We start from the raw sequence: 22,560 nt of genomic DNA, 5'->3' as shown, positions 1-22,560 counted from the left end.
TTTTTCACCCCTCTTCTCTCCTGTCATATAAACTTACTATTTACACACATTCATTAACCATCTTGTTTTAAATCAAACAGCACATTCACTGAGGCTGGAACTATCTCCTATGTGCTGGTAGGGTTTTTTTGTTTAATTGTGTATCTACCACTTTGAGCTTGCTAGTGTACTATAAATAACAAATTACCTACTAACCAGAGAATATTAGTGAGCTGCCAAGTAATTTTCACTAATTGCTCCTCTTTATTTTTCATTGCTTTAAATAAATATTCTTGATTTCCACTAGAATAATTATAGATGACCTTTACATGACAAATTTTAATTGACACACTAAAACTTTCCTTGTGGATTTTAACATGCTGCAAGACTAGCACCAGTGTTTTAGAAAAAATAACAGGACTGATGATAAAAATTAACCTCCCACCATCAGCCTAAAATGATCTACTCGTTTTCCAACTGCAAAGCCTACTTACTCTCTAGCTTCCCAAGATGCTGGTTTTTGGGTTTTATTTTAATAATCCCTCCAGATACAAAGGGAAAGCAGATACCTTTTCTGATCTTGCATTTGGAAAAAAAACCATGTCAAGAGCAAACCCTACAAAGCTGAGGTGCTTTAGTTTTAATCTCCTGTATGTCTGAAAATGAGATGATCCCATATTGCTACTTTCTTAAACTGTTTATTTGGCTTCCTTAAATAATCCATAAAAACAAATACATATTTCTGTGTCTATTGTCACAAGTAACCAGAAAAAAACATTACTGCGAGTAGTAAAGACAAGCAGGTGAGTCTTGACAGGACATACAGAGCTCTTACAAAGCTACTATCTAATTCTCCTGTACATCCCTGAACTACTTTTCAGGTGGAAAAGCCAAAATTTCCTCATATTCTTTGTCACTGTTGTTCTATACCTAGTTTACAGGTTTATATTTTAACTAGCTTTACTCCTTCTTTAGTAACAGCCTCATCTTGACTATCTCCAAGCCTTGATCTGTCTGGGTTTTTTTCTGGTATTAAGGTATCTAATTTGCCCCAGGTAGAGCTTAATTCCTCTAACATTTTAAAAGAACTTGTCCCTTTCTGTATGCCTTCCAGACTTTGCATGTCTCTTACAAACTGATCCTTTTTGGCCTGCAGCACTCTTCTCCTACCTACTGCTAAGTTAATCAGTTTTCCTAGGATCACAGGTTTCTGTGTCCAAAAGTACATCTTTTCATGTCCTTTTAACAGCAGTGGTTTAAAAATATAAACTCATTCCCTCTTATATGATTGACTTTAATTATTATTTTTTCATTTTCTTATTTCAGCCAGCAGAACATTATGCCAAACCAACAGGTAAGGAGGCATTATCTGATACTGAGATTGGCTGAGGTTCAAGGTTTATATAAATTGGTATAGAATAAAAGGAATTAACTTCTCTCCAATCATCAAAGGAGCCACCTTGCATCATCTTTCTCAAAAAGGTTTCATGGGAAGACAGATCACTTATGTGTCTGTGTCTGCCATCTGAACATTTCTTTTTATTCCACACCAAAAAAACATTTCAAAGCCAGTAAGGGCACACACATTTAGGTATTTAAACTCAGAAAATGTGCCTATTAAGACTGTATACACAGTCTTAATTTGTTTACACATAGGCATTATAATAATTCCTTGTATGACTTAGAAAACATATATATATATATATATATATATATATATAGTAATTTACTCATTATTTAAACTTCTTCCTTAGATTTTATGGGTTTGCTTCTTTCTAAAATACGTATTTTAATAATTTTGACAGTAAGTATATGTTTTACATTTTCTTTTCACAAAGCATCAAATACCCTTGGTGTAAATCAGAAGATGTACTAGGAATTTAAAGATACTAGTGGGCAGACGTAGATTTTCAAGACCATCTGATTTCCATTAAAAAAAGGCTAGACAACACTGAAACCCCTTAACACGTTTTTGTTTTTTTTTTCATTCATAGGACCTAGAGACCTTGAAAACCTTGTCCCTGAATTATTAAATTACATTAGTTCTTTATCTATGATATTAACCATACAAACAGTAGATGCAGTTGTGAGGCTGCAGACAGGTATGCAACACTTGGAATGATGCCCTGGCCAGAAATTCAAAGTACGCTTTCCAAAAACTTTGAAGTATGCCCTGTCATGTATCCATCTTTCTATGGTAGCCTCTCAGCATGTTCATCCTACAACATACACTTCTATCAACCTAGAACACCCACAGGTTCATGAAAGCTTTGCCTTCCTTCACTTCGCATGGTTTCTTCTCCACATCTGCCCTACATCTTAAGCTGTTTCACAAAGCTCTCGGAGATCAGTTCTCTGATCAGTACTGCCAGCCCCAAACAAGTGCTCCTGTACTCACTTCATGTTGCCCTGCCCTCCATTCTCAGTAGTAGAGATGCAGGTAATTTCAAAGGTGCTACCACTGAGTTTTACTGTTGCAATAACAGATTTCTTCAGGGAGGTCAGAAATTTGGCAGTTCTTAGACTGGGCAGGTCCTGTGTTTTTTCGTTTGCCTTCTTGATACTCTTTCCACCCAGCCGTACGAGCCAGTTAGAACAGGCAGAGATCAGCCCATTAAGCCTCACTCCTCTGCTCCCTGTGGTAGAAGTTCACGCACAACTCTGTGAACTTAAAGACCCTCAAGCAATTCTGGGTTGCCGAGAAGGATTGTGTATCTAGGGCTGAGGCAGTTAACTGCTTACTGCGAGTACAGCTCTGCTGCGTATGTCAGTATATCTTCACCATTTCTTCCTTCACAACATGTATGGACTAGGTATAAATATGATTTACTGACATTTCACATACAAATGATGTTCAGGGAACATCTGATACAGAAAGTACTATGACAGGTTACCATTTACTGTGTGCTTTACTTTTACTAAAAGCCAAACTGAGAAACACACTTCACTTAACTGTCCAGCTGGATACAATGCTAAGACATCCACATTCCTCTTAAAGCACACATCTTCAGCCATTTTTTAATGGCCTGACAGTCAGCAGAATATACTGCATAATTTTAGGTTACATTATAAAATATGCATATTCAGTGTCTAAATTAATATGCACACCAGAATTAATATATCACAGCACCTGGCAAACTATAACATAAGTCTAAAAGAGTTAAAGAGATACTGAATTAAAAGACTCTATTTTAAATTGATAAAAATCCTCCAACGATTATGTTACACTTACACTAATCATCTTTTCTGTGGAGAATCACAGTTCATAGACACAAAGTGAAAAAGTAATGTTACGTTGACTGGAGGGTGGGCTTCTCACTCAGGTCAGCCAACCCAGCACAGGGGATCAAGAAAACTGCTTACCTTGCAATGCAGTCGCAACTTTATTTTATGCAACTTTATGCACATGATGTTTTAAATCATGCATCCAGAAAACTCTGCTTGTTCATTTCATGTTGAAAAATACAGACACAATTTTGTTTTTTCAGAGGATATTACTGATGTGCTATATGATTTGCTAGAGCAATGAATCCTAGTAACGTAAGGATTATGGACCTGGGTTTTCTAGCAGCTGATAAAATTATCGATCAGAAAAAAATATGTTTTTACTGCATGTGTTGTTATGCCCTACATCATTAAGATCACTATTGTTGAAAACACAAAACCGGGACTTGGATGGGCATATCTGGAGCGGCCTGTGCTGGCTGCACAACCACTCCAGCGCATCCTGGGCGCATTGCACATACACGCAGTGACTGCGGCGGGTGTGCCGGGCCCGCGGCACCTCCTGAACAGCAGAAGCAAAGGCGCTCGCAGCCGCTTGTTCCGCAGAGCTGGTGTTGGGCCAGTGGCCATTTGCCCAGGAACTCGCCGGCCCACAGCCTGACCGCAGCTGTCAGGCAGGGGCGGGGGGAGCTGGGACAAATGGCCGTGTCTTTCTTTCTACACAGATAAAATCTGCAGGTGAAACAAGCGCTATCTAGAGAAGAGCAGCTGTCCGCCAACTCCAAGCGTGTCAACATCTGCCCCTGGGAGTGCCGAAGGCCGGCAGGCGTACGGATGGGGATCGGACAGCTGCTTCAGAGGGCCGGCATCTCGGATACTGCCTTCGCCAGCCGCCAAGGCCGTGCCCCACGGCTTGTAGCCCCCCCCCCTCCGCTGCCCCAGCCCTCGCCCTCTCCACACGCTGGGGCCGCCCCTCCCAGCCAGCCCCCCCGCCACAGCGGCCGCTCCCGCAGCGCTCAGGCGTGCGGCTCCTCCCGGCCGGGCGCTCCCCAGGGGCAGGCTGTGGCGCAGATGCCGGGGCCGGCTCTCCCGGAGGAGCCGAGCCGCCCGCTGCCGCCCCGGGGCGAACAGAGGGTGGCGGGACCGCGCCGGGCTGCCCGGCCGAGCGGGGGAGGGCAGCCCCGCCGCCAGGCACGCCTTCGCTCGGTGCGCGCCAGCCAGCCCTCGCCTCGCCTCCGCGCCCCCGGCCCCGCACGGCGAGGGGGCGAGCCCGGCGCCGCCCGCCTGTGGGGCCGGGCCGGGGGCGCTGCGGGGGCGAGCGGGCTGCGAGGGGCCGCGCAGGGGCGGCCGTTCCGGGCGGGGCGCGGCGGGGCGAGGGGAGAGGCCGCCGCTGCGCTCACCTGCCACCGGCGCGGGCGGCCGCCGCCATTTTAGCGCCTCGCGGGGGTGACGGGGAGCGGCCCGGCCCGGCCTGGCGGGGAGGGGGCGGCACTGTCCCAGCGCCCCGTTAGAAACGGTGCCACCGCTTCGACCCCGGATGGGAGCCTGAGCCTCTGCCGGGCAGCCCGGGCCTGGACGTTCATCGAGACGGGGCTCCGTGCGGGGGGAAGGAGGCCGATGGCGGGCTGCGGGGGTGGGAGGGGGCCGCGGTGTCCCTGCGGCAGGCCCCGGGACAGCGACGGCCCGGGGAAACGGGGAGAGACCTGCTTTCCCGCTGGGAAGCCACGTGGCTCCTACCGTGCACAACCCTGGAAAAGTGTGCTGCTGCCTTTTTGTTTTAAACGACATTCCTGTGTATGTCTGGGGGTCTGGGGTGTTTGGTTTTGATTTTTTGGGGTTATTTTTTTTTTAAAAGCACAAATCCTATGTGCATGTATGTCTATATGACACAAAGAAAACACTTGTGAGTTTTACAACCAATCTACACCATATACTTAGATATCTGCAACTTAGGAATCACCTTGGTGCCTGAGAGCGTGTCTCCCGTGCTGGCTCCTGGGACGGGCCTGCAGCTGTGACAGTGCGTTTAATGGAGTTTGGTTGTAAAGTAACACAAAATGTTTATGACATCCACATGTGCAAGCAACTGTTGCCATGTTGTTATTTTTATAAAAATTTTACTGCGTGGCGCAAGCTGAAAAACAGAAAAAGCAATTTTGTGTGCATGCGTGTGTGCACACTTATATGCATGTAGGACAATAGAAAATGTTTGATCAAGCTACAGCAAAAATATGTCTGAAAACTTGGAGCTTTATTTAGAATTTAATTTACACAGAGTACGCAAGTTGGCAGAAATAGTCATTGTAAATTATGTGTAACTGATATACAAAGAACAAGAGTTGTGTGTGCAAATATATGAATAAGCTGTCCCTCATGGAATTAATTATGTGCATGCCTTTGCTTGTTCAGACCACTGAAACTAGATGTAGTGTGTATGATGGAGGAATAGAACTACAGTACAAGTATTATATTGCAAATACCTAATTTTCATGGAAAAATTGTGTGGGTGGCTTCCATTTCAGCTAGTTAGCTTTAAACAAATAGAAACCTGAAATGAGACAGGCTAGACATCTTAAAAGTATAAAACTGACAGTAGAAATGTCTTTAATCACTTATTTTAGCTTCTAAAAATATCTGTAGGGTATTAAAAAACATAAAAAGAGGAAATGTACTGGAGAAGAAGAAACTGGTACACAGATCTGCATTTTTTTATTTTACATTAGGGCACTCTGTTTTCAGTCAACGAGATAAAGCTACCATTTCGGAATTGTGAAAGGAGAGGTGTTTGTTAAAGAAAAAGTCAACTTTAATAATAAAGTTGTCTTCTCAACTAGTCCCATTAGCATGATATGACAAGCAAATTCAGTAATCTAAAGCTGGGGAGAGAGAACCTCCAGAAGATAATTGGTTGCATTGCAGTGCAGAGGTGTGACGTACGTGGGTTGATGTTTGGTTTGATATGTTTTGGTTTTTCGAGGTACTTGTTTCTGTTAATAACTGGTAGCTACAGACTTCGTCTGGATGCCTCAGTAGAAACTGTGTAAAATTCCGTGACATTAATCTCTTTTTCTTTCTGCATCTGCCCATAGACACTTAAAATGCCCACTCAGTTTAAAGGAACTTTGGCAGAAAATGAGCATTTTTGTACTCAGACTGAACTATCACCGTGTTTTACACTGACTAAGTATTGTCCTTTTCCAAAATACATAGCCTATCACCTATTTAATCCTCTTCCTGGATTGCTGTGCATAAATGAATAAGTGCTCACTTGTCCTTTGGGATATTCAGAATAATTATTTGCTTTCTATATATGTTTTCCAAAAAGTCCTCATTATACTTCTGTGCTAAAAATACTTAATTTGCTTATTATACATGGATACACAGTTGCAACAAGACATGATCTTACAGTATGTGATAACAACATAAAAACAGGGGAAAGCACAGATGTTCTGTTTTTACTGACAAAGGTGGTAGGACAGAACAGGAGATTATTCATTTTGTAAACCCCCAGGACTGAAATGCCTAAGGAGTTCATCTGACCCACAGAGGAACACCTATTCCCTAAGGTACCTCAGAAGCCTCATAGTGCATTTGAGTATTTCCATGCTCCTACTGCACGCCATGGGTAGAGGGGGTCATCACTGTATCACTTTAGAGACCACGTTATAGAAGCATGAGTTTTCTTTGGATAGTAAAGTTCAGATTAAACCTGGTTTAAAATGTAACCTGTCTCTGTCCCCATCCCTGAGTCCCTGTATAGTGGCTTGGGTGCTTTCTAGTCCAATGGCCCACATTCTCCATCCTCTCTTGGGAAAATATGGTGGGAAGACTTTATCACAGTCTAGCAAGTGACACTTTGGCAACAATTAGGTGATGGACTGAATAATTTTGCCAATTTTTTTTGTTTTTTTTGACTTCCCAATGATTTCAGTAGGGCTTCACTGAAAAATTGATAACACAATGGCTTTTTGTTGTTCAATAGCTGTGAAAGATGCAACATGCTAAAAGTAATGTCTAATACGTGGTATTTTTAGTCATCAAAGTTTATAATCTTCAAAATTCAGTTGTTCTTTGCCTACAATATTAGAACTCTGTTCTTTATATTTCAGCGTTTATATTCGATTTCTGCTTTTCGAGTCCTGTATAATTTCTACAAATTGCAGTTTTGAAGGTCTCAATTTCTACATATATTATACTAGTAAGATTTTTGTTTCATGCAATGTCCCAAATATTTTAATTAAAATTATTTTCTTTTTCATACAAATAATTTAAACTACTTCCATATTAGTCTCACCTTTGTAGTCTTATTGACCCCTGATTTAATGTTGAGTGTGTTTCAGTGTATCTACCTGGCTGGGCCTGCATTTTTACAGCATATTTATTTAGTGTAAAAAGAAAAAATATTTAACAATGAAAAATAAAATAGTAAGATTGTACTTATCACTTTTTTTAAGAAATGGGTACCGTAACAGAATGGTGCTTGCACAATTCTTTACTATCTTTTATAATTAAATTCTTATCATCAAAGGTACTCTGCTGTATGGCTTTTTCACAAAAGGTATTTTTAAAAACTCATCTTCATTTTATAGAATCAACTAATTTGTGTTGGAAGTGATCTCTGGAGGTCATCTAGTCTAACCCCCCAAAGAACACAGATCCTACTATGGAACTATTTTTCCATCTCACATGTTTGTACAGTTCTGCATACTTACAGAACATCCATCAAAAAAAAGAGAATTATCCGGGACAGTTTTAAAATTGCCTGTGTTTTGCTAATGCTACATAGAAATGAGCACAATTAACTTGCTTTTCAGGTTGTAAATAAATTTCACTTGGAAAGAAGTGAAGTAAATGCAAAATATTGTAGATAAATGCATATTTCCTTTTTTCTTCTTGTTACCGGAAATATTTTATCAGTGTTTATCAGGTGAAACCCAGAAGCCTGGGGAAAGATCAGCAGGATATCCCACCTGCATTCCAGCTATTGCTCCACAAGAGTGCAGGTCTCCCGTAGGTCCAGTAGCTGCAAGCCCTGTGCAGATGTTTCCAATACTCCACGCTGTCTAAAGCATTCAGGCATTTGAATCACTGCTCTCGCTCAGACTATTAATCTTGCTGATGGCACTGACAATGTCCTAGTGACCTTAACGAGTTCAGGAGCAGAATTTTGGGAGATATTTTCCCCCCAGTAACTAATATAAGCTTGATCCTATATTTAAACAGTTCAGATTATTTTCAGGCTGAAGCTAGTGATTTACTTGAATGGTTAGACTACTGCCTAGGAAACAAAATATTTGAATTATTTAGTTTTTCTAGTATTATGTGTAATATAAATTAATATATTTTACACAATGGTAAGTGTAAGGGAAGAAGGCAAAACAGTCCCAGCAGACTGCATCATATGGATGAACTAGCTCCCTTGAATCCAGCTTCAGTCTGACTTGATATCTGAATACTACCCTGGAGAATAAAGACCACCATCACCACAAATGTGACAGGCCTGATGGAGAAAAGTTCCAACAAATGCATAAATGATCAATATTATGTTTCTGTCAGCACAATTTGGATGTATCATGCATTTCAACATAATCAGCTTGTAACTGTTCACTGGCCGTTTGCGTGCTGGAGTGTTCCTGCACTTCAGCTTCCAAGTTTGATCAACAGTCAGAAAAGAAATTCTTGTCCGCTGTAGCTCTTTTATGGGTGTGTAAACAACATTACGTCAAATGATCCTGTTACTCTAGTCTCAGAAAATTTACATCCTAGTATTTCAAGATGATGTATGTGCACTTCCCCAATGGTTTGGGTTTGTATCTATCTATGTATCTATCTATCTATCTATATCTGTCTAAAATTTCCATTGCTATGATCACACATACTTACCAGAACATGATAATTGGAGTTTTTGGTTGTCTATAATGTGCAAGCTTGGAAAGCCTGAGGCTTCATGGGAAGATATTTTAGTAGAGAAATTATTATAAAAGTGTTGCTGTTAGTCACATAAATAAAACTGCTGTACTCAGTCCCTGAAATCAAGTTACTAGCACTGTTGGTATTTTTATAAAAGTATATTGTGCATGTTTAGAACTTTAAATACTGTTTCCTTACAAAATCAACCGCCTTAGCCTTTAACTAGTAACTGTTTCTAAAAGGACAATGTCTGCAGAGCTCCCCACTTGCAGAAGTCGATACTGTTCTTACTGGTGTCTGATGGCAGTGTGCCTGTTAATTCAGAGGATACTTTGTCACTGGTCTGGTTTCATAACCTGCGGATGTTGAAAAAAATCCCTTAATTTTTCATTTTCAAATAATTTCTTCATTGTGATGGCTGCCAAAGTAATTTTCAGATATAAAATTCTAGTATTCTGTGTTCTTAATATGTTGGCAATGAGGCTGTGTTTACATGGTGCAAGACTGTGCCATGCAGAGGTGCACAAAAGCAGCTTTAAATTAATTACTTTGGGTATTGGAATGTCTGTAGCCATTGCTGGCCCCTAAACACTCTGTGGAACCGTGAGGGTTTAGAGACCTTGTTCAGAGTGCATAGGCACTCCAACAACAACAAAAAGTGCAATAACTTAATTGTTCAGTTAATGCCATGAAGATAAAACATGGCAAATACATATCCTGTGGTGAATTCACACCGTAATATGAAATGCATGCAAATGATTATATGCAAATACAAAACTACAGTCTGAAAAAGACTTTGAGTTTATACATGTAAGAACTTGCATGTACATTGATTCAAGGGAAAAGGAGTGCAATCACAATACCAGAGCTCTTAAAATCTTAATCACACAAAAAGTCTTAATTTAGATAATACCGATCATGCATTTTAATCTAAATATGGGATAAATTACCTGGCACTGAAATTGTTTCTTCATGCCTTCTGTCTTGGGAAAAATCCTGACTCACCTGTCTCACTGATTCAGTATTTTGGCATCCTGTAACTTCTGTTCAGTCTGTCAAAGCTCTACTGACCTAAGCTGTGTGAATGAATTAATTCTACACTATGTTACTACTACTATTCTTACTCTCTATTTACTACCATGTACTCAGTACCGTACCTAAGCTAAAGGTACTAAAAAGGAGCTGAAGTTAGTAAGAGTTAGGATCAAATGACATCTGGGCACTGTAGCAGTGTTTCAAAGGTGATGAAGTGATTAATTCTCAGTTGTCTCTTGAATCTGTGTACGTGGCAAAAGCCACCATTACAGTACTGTCCTGCACAGAAAATAGGATCTAGGCCTGGAATGGACCTAGATCAAGTCCACTATTCTCCTCTTATGTTTCTATAATCACATTCCCAAATTTGTTATATTACCAATTAGCAGCAGAATGAAAATAGCACAATTGTGTTTCACCACTGTTTCTGAATCTGTTCCTTCATTCTTACCTTCATGTTTGAGAAAAAGGGAGCAGGTAACATTGATGAAGGGCTGGAGAAGGTACTTGAAGAACAGCTTCAAGAACTGCAGGATTCTCACAAACTATGTTGTTGTGATTGACTTTAGAGGTTTCTCTACAGCTGGTAGGCATGATGATTTCACTGTCAGGTAGAAAGAGTTCAATAAATTTAGATTAAAGTTTTCTTATACCCATATTCTCCTTTTTCCCACAGTGCTATGCAGAAGAATGCTATGTGTACCAATATATATTGGCATTATTTAGGCGCATGACTAACAAAGATACATCTTCAAGTTCACAAAACTGTATGAGGGAGAAAAATACTTGAGAATATGTTTGTAAAAGAGGTAGGGAATTCAAACCAAGTAATAGTCATTGTAGCAGAGCACAATGTGAATCCAATACAGACTTTCTGGAACTGTCAAATGCAGAGGAATTACTCAAACTACATGAATTATAAAAAGCTTTTAGACAACTACTTGGACTTCTAGGTACAATAGTACCTTTGAGAATTTGGCTTTTATCCCTGTCAGGCATAGTTTGTGATTTCTTTTTAAAAAGACATGTACAGTTATAAAATCACATCTGCGTAAAGCCCACTTCCACTTCTAAAGGAATATCTGTTTTTAAAAAACTAATAGATGTGTTTTTTAAAGTGTACCAGCAGACCTTAAAAGGAATTGTCATCTTAGAGAGCTGTCTACCTTCATATAGTTGGGTGTATAAAGACTGCTTCAATCCACAATACAGTTTTCTTCTCTTCTAAACATTTGATAATTGCTCCAATACCACAGTGAGCTAACATTTGGTGAGTTCTAGGTGGGTTTTATTAGCAAAGAGTAGTACTTCATGACTGTACAATCTCTCAGTACCAGCTGACGTATTTTCAATTCATTTACTATATTTATATTTCCCCAGGTTCCCACTAGTTTGATTACTTCTTAGACAAATGTTTCCAGTAGCTGCAGGTGTCAGAGGTACACCTGATTGTTTGCCTTGAGGGAACAGAAGATTTGCTGTTAGTTAACAGTTATTGATACAAGGAAGCTCTCCGTTTTGCATGTCTGCTTATTGATAAGTAGGAATAACTTTCCATTAAAAGGTGTATGTCCAATGTGATAAAACCCCCCTCTAATCTCACACACACATACATACATAGCATTGACTTTTGTTATTTTAACTCATTCAAGGTGATAAGATTTTCACCTAAGAAATATTATTCAAATATACTGTTTTGCTAAAGCCCAAAATTTTTAGGAAGTTTTAGTGATCCAGGAAACTTACGTGACATCAGAATGGAAAGGAGAATTGTAAAAGCAGAATGTAGGGATTTAAAAAATACTACTTTGAAAAAAGCATTTCACATAAATGTTTAAAATATTCTGTTCAACAAGGACATAGTTCAGAATTTTGAAATACTTTTGCAAAATGGAGTGGATGCCTTCTAGTTATTTCTTGGTTTCCTTACTGTCTTTTAGTAGTAATTGTCTTGCTTATTGTAATTCTATTTTCCAGGACCGTTACCATTTTGTCAGACAGTTCATAATACAGCTGGGGTTTATTTGCCTTCAAATTATTCTGTCTCAAAATTCTTTTCCCTGGTTAAAACAAAAAATCATAGATTAAATTTAAGGTGGGATGCTGTAATTTTAGTGTTGATTCAGTTTATCTATGTGTGATACATTAAAACCACCCTGGTTAAACTAGTCCACATAATCAAGAAGAAATTAGTTTATCTAGAAGATTAACTTCAGTCTTTGGTTTCCCCAACTTTTTAAATTTAAACAAAGAACATATATTCCATGAAATGAATGCAAAACTATCCATCACTATTTCCACAGTTTTGCTTCCCAATGTGATGCACTTTAATTTTTTAGATTTTCAGAAAGTAACAAACATCTGTCCTCTGAAAATCCTCTAGTTTTTGTTATTTTCTAATTCATTCTTTATGTCCAGGAATATAGTTTTTACACCCTGTTTCAGAACTGTATCTGAACTGTGAATATGCCAAAGTGGGAAAAAGAAGGTGAAACTGTGAACCCAGCTTCAACAGATTGTATTCATTCTTCAGCCTTAGTAACCAATATCCCCAAAGCAAAAAATACAGTAGCTTGGGATAAAATTAGGGTTCTCTCGAAAAAAATTCCAGTACTGCAGTCTCTCATGCTCTAGGACAAAGTGCAGTTCTAGTGATTTTTTAAGAAAATCCTAAAAATTGATGTTTAGCAATCTGATTGACTAAGAAAACTGATTTATGAATGCTAAGCATTTTGGAAGGCAATATTAGACACTTGCTTGTAACTCTAGAAGTCCAAATAGCTTCTAAATCTATTCCTTGGTTTCAGTTTGAAAGAGAACAAAAAATTTACACCTTTTCTGAAACTACACTTTATATATGTAAATGCCTTGATTAAAATACTATCATAGAATCATTTAGGTTGGAAAAGACCTTTAAGATGATCAGTTCCAACCATTAAGCTAACACTGCCAAGTCCACTGCTAAGCCATGTCCCTAAGCATCAAATCTACAAGGCTTTTAAATACCTTCAGCGATGGTGACTTCACTGCTTCCCTGGGTAGCCTGTTTCAAGGCTTGACCACCCTTTCAGTGAAGAAATTTTGCGTCATACACAATGTAAACCCTCACTGGTGCAACTTGAGGCTGCTTCCTCTTGTCCTATGTCTTGTTACCAGGGAGAGGAGACTGACCCCCGCCTCACTACAGCCTCCTTTCAAGTAGTTGTAGAGAGTGTTAAGGTCTCTCCTGAGTCTCCTTTTCTCCAGACTAAACACCACCAGTTCCCTCAGCTACTCTTCGTAAGACTTGTGCTCCAGACCCTTCACCAGCTTCATTGCCCTTCTCTGGATACGCTCCAGCACCGTAATTCTTCCTTGAAGTGAGGGGCCCAAAACTAAACACAGTATTTGAGGTGGAACACAGTATTCAAGGTGCATTCTGTAGGGCCAGGAATAAAATACTGCCTAGTGTGCACAGGGATAGTTTTCTACAGGATTTCCTGTGTCTGCCAGTGCATTGTTGGGAATTTACGGGAGTGGGGTATGTATCTGCAATCTTTTTACACAGTAACTCCTAGAACGGTCTGAAACATGTAGTATCGGAACATTAATAACTGCCAGTAAATCTTATTTGGTTTAACGCTAATGCTAGATTACTAGTAAGCAGTGCTGAATATTTAACTCTGGAGTAGATGGGATTGTAGTTAAATACTGTTTTTTCCCAAATAATCGCTAGAAAAAAAAGCCCCACCACAAATAAGAACAAGCTAAACTACCATTCCGTGCAACTGGCTTCCTGGGTTGTTCCCCACACACCCCGAACACCCCTCCCCACAAACACACACATTTACTGTGCTAACCACACACATAAACAGCTTTGGCATACAATTTGTTTGCTAAAATTAAACAGCACATCCTGAAAGTTTTCTCTGATCTTCTCCCAAACTGCCTTAAAGAACCAAAGATGTCCCAATTCATGTTTCAGAAATAGCTTCAACAGAGGTAGAAAGCAGTTCTGCAGAATTCTCACAGAACTTCAAAAATTATACAAATGATTATTTGGAACCGGTACATGAGACATCCCATCCCACAGTAAAATTCCAAAATAGTGTTCTGTAACCACAAAGCATCCTCAGTCACATCAGCAAGTCAGTCAGACCTCATGGTCCTCACAGAGCAGCCAGTGTGGACAAGTGCTTTTGCAGCCCTCCTAACAACACAGTGCAACACCTCTACCCTCAGTGCTCTGAGTGCCTTCAGGGCTTCACTGTTGGTCTTTAAAGTTCTTAATTGTGCGGCTTCTCATTATACTTTGACTCTCAGTAGATGCATTTACATCAGCAATCCAGTATCACTTATGTTGTATAGCCCGTGCCATTTCGTGCCACAAGGATAGTGGAGGAACAGCGGACAAGAAGAAAGAATAAAATTAAGTTGTGGAATCGTAGACACATAAAGGCAAGGTCAGAAATAAAGAAGTAAGTGCCTCATCTTAACAATCCCATTATGAAATGTAACTGTGTGAAAATAGGAGAAAGCAATGCCTCGCTTCAGTGGCATTCTTCACGGAGGAAAGATTATTTCCTTTTTATCTAACACTCACAAGCAGACCTTTATCTAGATTTAAAAGGGAGACATGAATTATAAAAGTTACTATTGGTGACTCCTGGAAACCCTCTCACAGAAATTCAGAATTTTCAGTGAACCTGACATGCTCAATGCCCTAGAAAAATTAGGTGTCTGGGAGAGGATTAATTGAAATCAATTTGCAGGGCAGGCTGTAAACTAAGCTAGGTAACAGAAAATGGGAGTTAGGTGCCCAAAGCAGCCCAGTGCCCCTTTCTTCTGCCAGTAAAGAATGAAAGAAACATTCACAGGTAAATTTTGGGCAGGGGCACTGTACTCAAATGGACTCCCCTTGTCCCACAGACTGTCCAGTATCAGCAGAACATGCCAGTTGCATCTATCTTTCTGTGTGCACTTTCTTCTGAGATTTTCTATGCCCCAAATCCAAAGAGTACAAAAGGCCCCAAATCACTCCTCTGCCAGATTTGCAGCAAGAATTTCAGTCTAAGCCTTCCATGAGTAAAATGTAACTGCTGGTCCACTGGATATACTGCAATGGTGAGGCTATTCCACTTAGCTTTTTTTGTATTTTTTTTCCCCTTAAGTTTTGTTGATAACAAAAACTTCCCTTAAAAAAAGATGAGTGTGGCAGGTGCTGTCTTCACTTGGGACTGGGACTGCCTGTTTGCCTTCCATGCAGGTGAAAGGTTGTTAAACTGTTCCCTTAAAGAAAGATCAATCACTTTAGGTCTCAGAATTGTTCTAGGATATCTAGATACCTTACAGCTTTTTTTGTAAGCCCAGCAACCAAAATTAATCTCATTAGTTTGTGTGAAGAGATGCTTTTATCAATACATCCTGAAGCTTTATACCAAGGAAATTATTTTTATCCATGTTATACTCATGGAGAATTCAAAGCACAGAATTCTAAAAGCCCAGAGTGGCAGTGATGGAAATAAAATCAAGATCTACTGGCACGCACTCAAATCTATGCCCAAATAGTAGGGCTCCCTGTAATTAAAAGGGGGGGGGGGGGTGGGGTGGGGCGGGGGAAGAAAGTGGATTTAAAGACATCTTAATAAACAGTTTTAAAAACTTTTAAAATACTCAAATGCATGCAGTGAAGTTTGAGTCTGAGAAGAATTTTATGAAGTGCCTGAAAATGGGTATGTTAAAAGTGATCCTACATTCTTGCTTGACTGGGACACCCACAGAATATAGTGACTGTTTCATGTTCCATGAGAAATTCTGAAATAACTTTTCATTCCAAATTTTGGCTGAAAAGTGGGATGTTTCCCAGAGAGCCAACATATTCTCCTTCAGCCTATGCTTTGTCAAAGTGAATTTGTCACTTGAAAGACATCTCCGTATTTAAGACTAACTTTTGAGACAAACAATATTTAAATGGGAATGTAGTTTTATTCTCTCAGCCTCACAAACCAAGAACTTCCTTTCTATCTCATTTTGAGAGCGCAGATAGCTTACTATAAGAACAAGAAAAACTGGAAGTTGAATTGAATCCAAGTCCGTACTGTGAGAATGTATTCTCATATTCATATGACAAAGACACAACTTGCACAAATAAGCAATTTTAATTGAAGAACGCTGACAAAATCCTAACTATTTGAACTGTGCAATCTGTTTTTAATTTCAGACTTAAAAGAGTCTTAATTTTATAGAAAAGATGTGATGGGACTATGTATTATTCAAAGTTCTAATTGTCAATATAAATATTATGATCTTGTTCAACAGAGAGGAGATTGTATTCATTTTGGGAGTATTAAAAATGCAATCAACCATAGATTATGAATGCCTTTAGACACTGTGCAATGGTGCATAAAACCAATGAATTATCCTTTTTGGCTAGGCTTATCTGGCACGGACTGGAAACCTGTTCTATTGTGAATTGTATGCACCTCAAAAATATACACAAACTATTTTCTTGTTTCTGTTTGCTTAATTAGTATACATGACATTCCTAGTTGTGCTGGGCATGGGAATCCTTACCATCCAATTTTCACACATGCATCCTACTTCTATGAAGTTTATCTAGGCAGTGAATAAACCCAGTTTATCACTTTTTAGAACCCTGTTGTACATATCTTCTTTTCTCAGTCTCATGTGGTACCTCAACATGTTATTAACCAATGTGTCCAGCAGGGAACTCACAATTGGGCTGCATACCATGAGATTTTTGCAGCATTTTGAACTCCACGTGAATGTAAAGGACTAAATGTGTTTGCAGGACGGTTGCCTGAATAATTACTTGAATTATTCCACCAGTATAGGTCAGTTTGGATCTTTGCCACCCCTGCTATTTGTAATCCTGATCAGGAATAGACAATGAGGCTTTGGAACTTGAGGGCCAGGAAAATGATGATCTGGATGAATGGCTGTCCAGGTTGGAGGATTTGCCTAGGCTAAGTCAGTCAACCCCATGCATCGTGACTGCCTCTGCTAAAAAAAATGAAGGGTGGTTGTCACTGGCAACTCCACGCTGAGAGGAACAGAGGGCCTCATACACTGACTGGGCCCAACCCAAAGGGAAGTCTGCTGCCTCTGTGGGGCACGTTACTATAAAACTCTTGTCTGGTACGGCCCTCTATTGTCCATTACTGGTTTTTCAGTGGTCAGTGATGAAGTCAAAACAAGAAGCAATTAAGAGTGACCTCAAGGACTTGGGGCAACCGGTTGAGGGATCAGGAGCTCAAGTAGTGTTTTCTTCTATCCTGCCAGGTGCAGGGAACAGTGGTGCGTGAAACTGAGCATGGGTCAGTTTACACAGCAGCAGGTCTGCTGGCAGCAGATGGGGTTCACCTGTCTCAAAGCAGGAAAAGTGTTCTAGGTCAGGAGTTAGCAGGGCTTCCTGAGAGAGCTTTAAACTAGATTCCAAGGGGGAAGGGGATAAAACCAGGCTTGCTAGAGATGAGCCTGGGGGTGGCATGCCAGTGTTGGAGGTGAGATCAACAGCACAACTGAAGTGCATCCATGCCAAGGCCTGAAGCACAGGCAACAAACAGGAGGATCTGGAAGCTGTCATGCAGTAGGAAGACTGACATAGTCCCAGTCACAGAAACATGATGCCATTACTCGTATGACTGGGGTGCTGCAATGGATGGCTATCAACTCTTCCGAAGGGACAGGCAAGGAAGAAGAGGTGGTAGGATAGCCCTGTATGTTAGGGAGTGTTTTGATGGTCTAGAGCTTAATGAGGGTAACAACAAGGTCGAATGTTTATGAGTAAGGATTGGGGGGGGGGGGGGGGCGTGCAACAAGGTCGATATCCTGGTGGGAAGACCACCCAACCAGGATGAAGAGGCAGACAAAATGTTCCACTCTACTATAAGGATGTCGTTAGCTTATGCAGGGAGAAAATTAGAAAGGTGAAAGCCCAGCTAGAACTCAAGCAGGCCACTGCCATAAAAGATAACAAAAAATGTTTTACAAATAGATTAGAAATAAAAGGAGGACCAAAGATAATCCCCATCCTTTATTGGATGCAGAGGAGAACATTGCCACAAAGGATGAGGAAAAGGCTGAGGTACTTAATGCCTCCTTTGCCTCAGTCTTTAATAGTCAGAGCAGTTACCTCCAGGATACTCAGCATCCTGAGCTGGAGGTCTGGCAAGAGGAGCAGAATGAAGCCTCCATAGTCCAGGAGGAAATGGTTAGTGACCTGCTGCTCCACTTAGACATGCACAAATCTGTGGGGCCAGATGGGACCCACCCGAAGAAGCAGAAGAGCTCGCCAAGACACTCTCCAACATTTGTCAGAAGCCCTGGCTAAGGGGGGACGTCCCAGAAGACTGGAGGTTAGCCAATGTGATGCCCATCTACAGGAAGGGCAGAAAGGAGGATCCAGAAACTACAGGCCTGTCAGCCTCACCTCGGTGACGAGGAAGGTTATGGAGCAGATCATCCTGAGTGTGATCACATAGCTTGTGCAGGACAGCTGGGGGATCAGGCCCAGTCAGCAGGGGTTTATGAAAGGCAGGTCCTGTTTGATGAACCTGATCTCCTTCTGTCACAGGATGACATGCTTAGTGAATGGAGAAAGACTGTGGATGTTGTCTGGTAGTAAAGATTTTTACACCGTTTCCCACAGCATTCTCCTGGAGAAACTGGCTGCTCAGGGCTCGGACAGGTGTACTCTTTGCTGAGTAAAAAGCTGGCTGGGTGGCCGAGCCCAGAGAGCGGTGGTGAATGGAGCTCAACCCAGCTGGCAGCTGGTCACAAGCGGTGTTCCCCACGGCTCGGTACTGGGGCCAGTCCTGTTTGATGTCTTTATCAATGATCCGGACAAGGGGATCGAGCGCACCCTCAGTCAGTTTGCAGGTGACACCAAGTTGCAGGGGCACACTGATCTGCTTGAGGGCAAGAAGGATCTACAGAGGGATCTGGACAGGATGGATAAATGGGCCAAGGCGAATGGTATGAGTTTCAACAAGGAGAAGTGCCGGGTTCAGCACTTTAGTCACAACACCACCACACAGTGCTACAGGCTTGGGCAAGAGTGGCTGGAAAGCTGCCTGGCAGAAAAGGACCTGGGCGTGCCCAGGTGGCCAAGAAGGCCAACAGCATCCTGGCTTGTATCAGAAATGGCCAGCAGGGCTAGGGCAGTGATCATCCCCCTGTACTCGGCACTGGTGAGGCCGTACCTCAAATACTGGGTTCAGTGTTGGGCCCCTCACTACAAGAAAGACACTGAGGTGCTGAAGCGTGTCCAGAGAAGGGCAACGAGGCTGGTGAAGGGTCTGGAGAACAAGCCTTATGAGGGGCAGCGGAGGGAACTGGGAATGTTTAGCTTGGAGAAAAGGAGGGTCAGGAGAGACCTTATCACTCTACAGCTGCCTGAAGGGAGGTTGTAGCGAGGTGGGTGTTGGTCTCCTCTCCAGATAACTAGTGACAGGACAAGAGGAAACAGTCTCAAGTTACACCAGGGGAGGTTTAGATTGCATATTAGGAAAAATTCCTTCTCTGAAAGGGTTGTCAAGCACTGGAACAGGCTGTCCATGGAAGCGGTGGAATCACCATCTCTGGAGGTGTTCAAAAACCATGTAGATGTGGTGCTTAGAGTCATGGTTTAGTGGTGGACTCGGCAGTCCTGGGTTAATGGTTGGACTTGATGACCTTAAAAGTCTTTTCCAACCCAAATGATTCTATGATTCTATGGTTCTAATTATGCCAAACTGTGTATCCTGTCAATCAGTTCATATGAAACTCCACAGCATCAAGGAATTTCCTTGAATGCTGTACAGTGGGCCTCCCACAGAGGAACAAAGGAGCCAGAGAAAGGTATAATCTCTGAGCTTCCTGCACATCGCTCTGCTTTATTCAAAATGTCAAAACTCCTCTCTGCTTGGCTAAGTAAGCCATTTGTTTAAGACTTGATTCCAGTCAGTAATCCATTACATTAAAAATGGCACATCCCATTTTGTCACAACTGTGAGGCATAGAAGTTTTCTCCACGTTCCTTAGAATAGGTTGCATTTAGAGGATGCTCTCTTCAATCATACTATTACTGTCTTGACAGCTTAGTCATTGTTATTCATGAGGACTTCTCGATGCTTATCTGCAAGTTGTTCAAAGAAGATCACATAGTGATGACCTTGAAATGAGAATGAATGAGGCCTTTGTGTTCTATCAATCAGTAACAGTCAGCACAATGCTTGTATTTTTCTCCTGGAAGAAAAGAAGATAGCTACCTGTGGCCATAAGCTTCTATACTTGCACATAATACTTGTTACTAATGCAAAATTAAACCTCTGACCTATGAGGTGGAATAAAACACCCCTCAAATGAAAGTGAAAAGGAAAGTTTTCAAAACCACTGTTGAGCCTAAGTTGCTAGAGCAGGAAAAATACTGACTGTCAGAGAAGGCAATGAACATATGTGATTCAGAGTCTTTGAGGAAAACTTAAAAGACATTCCAGAAGAGCCTAACGTAATTAAAAGAGCTGTAGATAGATAAATGCATTAAAAGAATAACCAAATAACACATTAGAGGGAAGCGTAAGTATTACTGAAGCACAGCTAAACACGTTGGCCTGCTTTTGCAAAAATAAGGTACTCCTCAAAATTTTGAATTTGAAGTTAACTAACATATATATGTATATAAAAAATAGTAAGTTGGAATTAGTAAGGAGGAAAATCAAACTATATTCTCCAGAATTAATTTTTTGAACCATTAGAAATAAGCAGTAAGGAAAAGTAACCTTCCTACTAGAAAAGCAACTGTCAGATGGGTAATATGGAAACCTTCAGTTTGCTTTTCATCAGTGTAGCAGTTGGATCCCAGAATTTGCTGAGAAAATCTCAAACATTTAAAAAAATATTTTGGCATTCTGTGTAGCAACATGTAGCTCTAAGGGCAGCTTAAATTAATAAGGGATTGAGCAGCTATCTTATGAGACGAATGGACTAAAAAGGTTCAGCATTTTCAGCAGTGAAAGGAGAAGGCTGGAAGAAAAGCAGTGAAGGGCTGTGAAGTCATGAAAGTAGTGGATAAGGTGAAGGCAGAACTTATAGTTCTGTAATAAGGTGTAATAAGAGAACTTAATAAAAATAACAGAACATCAGCTTAAAACAGATAAACCAAAGAATTTCTTTAAAGACAAAGTAGTGGACTTCTGGCACTCACTGTCACATGAGATTGTAGAGGCAAACTATGTCAACAGGTTCAAAAAGGGATTATACAAAGAGATGGACAACATTGCCATAGGGTAGGGATGTACCTCTGACATCCCTAACACAACAATGGTGTGTCATAGGAAGTGAAAAAGGAATGGACCTCTGAAAAGAGCTGGGCTTGTTTATTCTCTATGAACAGCCTCTCATATTGCTACTACTGGAGACAGAAAACGGGGCTGAATAGACCGTTGGTCTGACCCAGTAAAGCCTTTCTTACATTCTTAAAATAAAAGTAAGAGCTCTATTTAAATGCAAACATCAATCTGATAGGCATTACTACTAATCTTAAAAGTGAATGTAAAGCTCGAATAGTTGTTTGTTGCTAAAATAACTTAAGAAATCAGTGTTACTTGTCTTGGCCTCATAAAACTCAAAACTGGGTGTGCCTTGTAAAAACAATTTCAGTAAATTATGTCCTCTCTTTACAGGAATACTGCTGCTTTCTGAATTGCAAGACTTTGTGGTTACTTCGTTTTAAATATACAGCTTGTACATTTTAAGATTCTATATTGTACCATAGAAGGTGAAAGTACTACATGGTTGCTTGTGCTTACAAACTTACGGCCAGACTTAACCTAGAAGCCAGCATGCAACAAGGTATTATAGTTTGTTAGAAATATAGTGGTGCCCATAACATTTCCCAACACACTCCTTTATTTTTACACTTACGATGTAGAAAAGTCCAGGCTATAAAACTCATTTTGTTGGCATAAAAAGAGGATGATTGCGTGAAGTTTTGTTGAGGATGTCAAAAGATCAGAAAAGATCTACAAATTTTCAGCACATCAGCTATAATTATCCACAGATGTGATTGTCTGTCTCCATTTTGTTTTAATTTTTAAAAAGACACCCTGTCTATCTTCATGCTTCATGAGAAATACAAAAGTAGCAGACAATGCATTTTTCAAGCAAATATATAACACACACCAGAAATGCTGTATTCAAAATGCTAAGAAATTCAGTAGAATAGCCTGCTTCTAAGGAAATCTCTCAAAACATTCATCCTACCACACCAAGAAAAAAAATTGTTCTGAAAATTAATTGATCTGGACTCTTTGACTCAGGCAAAAAGTTTTGATGCAGAGCTTTTTACTTAGCTACTACGTTACATACCTTAGATGCATGTAACAAATTTTCCAGCATACAGGAGCCTGCCCCATCTGTGTTTCCATTTTG

The 22,560-nt window shown here is 40.6% G+C and overlaps 1 protein-coding gene across 4 annotated transcripts in view; it reads right to left on the bottom strand.

Moving 5' to 3' along the window:
- Window positions 1-2,885: 2,885 nt before the first annotated feature.
- LOC308062348 (uncharacterized protein) overlaps window positions 2,886-22,560 on the bottom strand; it is a 53,377-nt gene continuing 33,702 nt past the window's right edge. For 2 of the 4 annotated variants that reach the window (XM_080383709.1, XM_080383710.1), the window contains one exon: window positions 2,886-22,560. This exon is cut by the window's right edge. In XM_080383709.1, the coding sequence (XP_080239835.1) occupies window positions 3,955-4,992 (1,038 nt within the window). In that variant the 5' untranslated portion in view covers window positions 4,993-22,560 and the 3' untranslated portion in view covers window positions 2,886-3,954. The other 2 variants (XM_080383711.1, XM_080383712.1) reach the window with 2 other exon arrangements.

This window comes from Falco punctatus, assembly GCF_963210335.1.
Source record: "Falco punctatus genome assembly, chromosome: 4".
Lineage (NCBI taxonomy): Eukaryota > Metazoa > Chordata > Aves > Falconiformes > Falconidae > Falco > Falco punctatus.
Note: the sequence above shows the minus strand (reverse complement) of the source record. Positions and strands in the feature narration are given on the sequence as shown.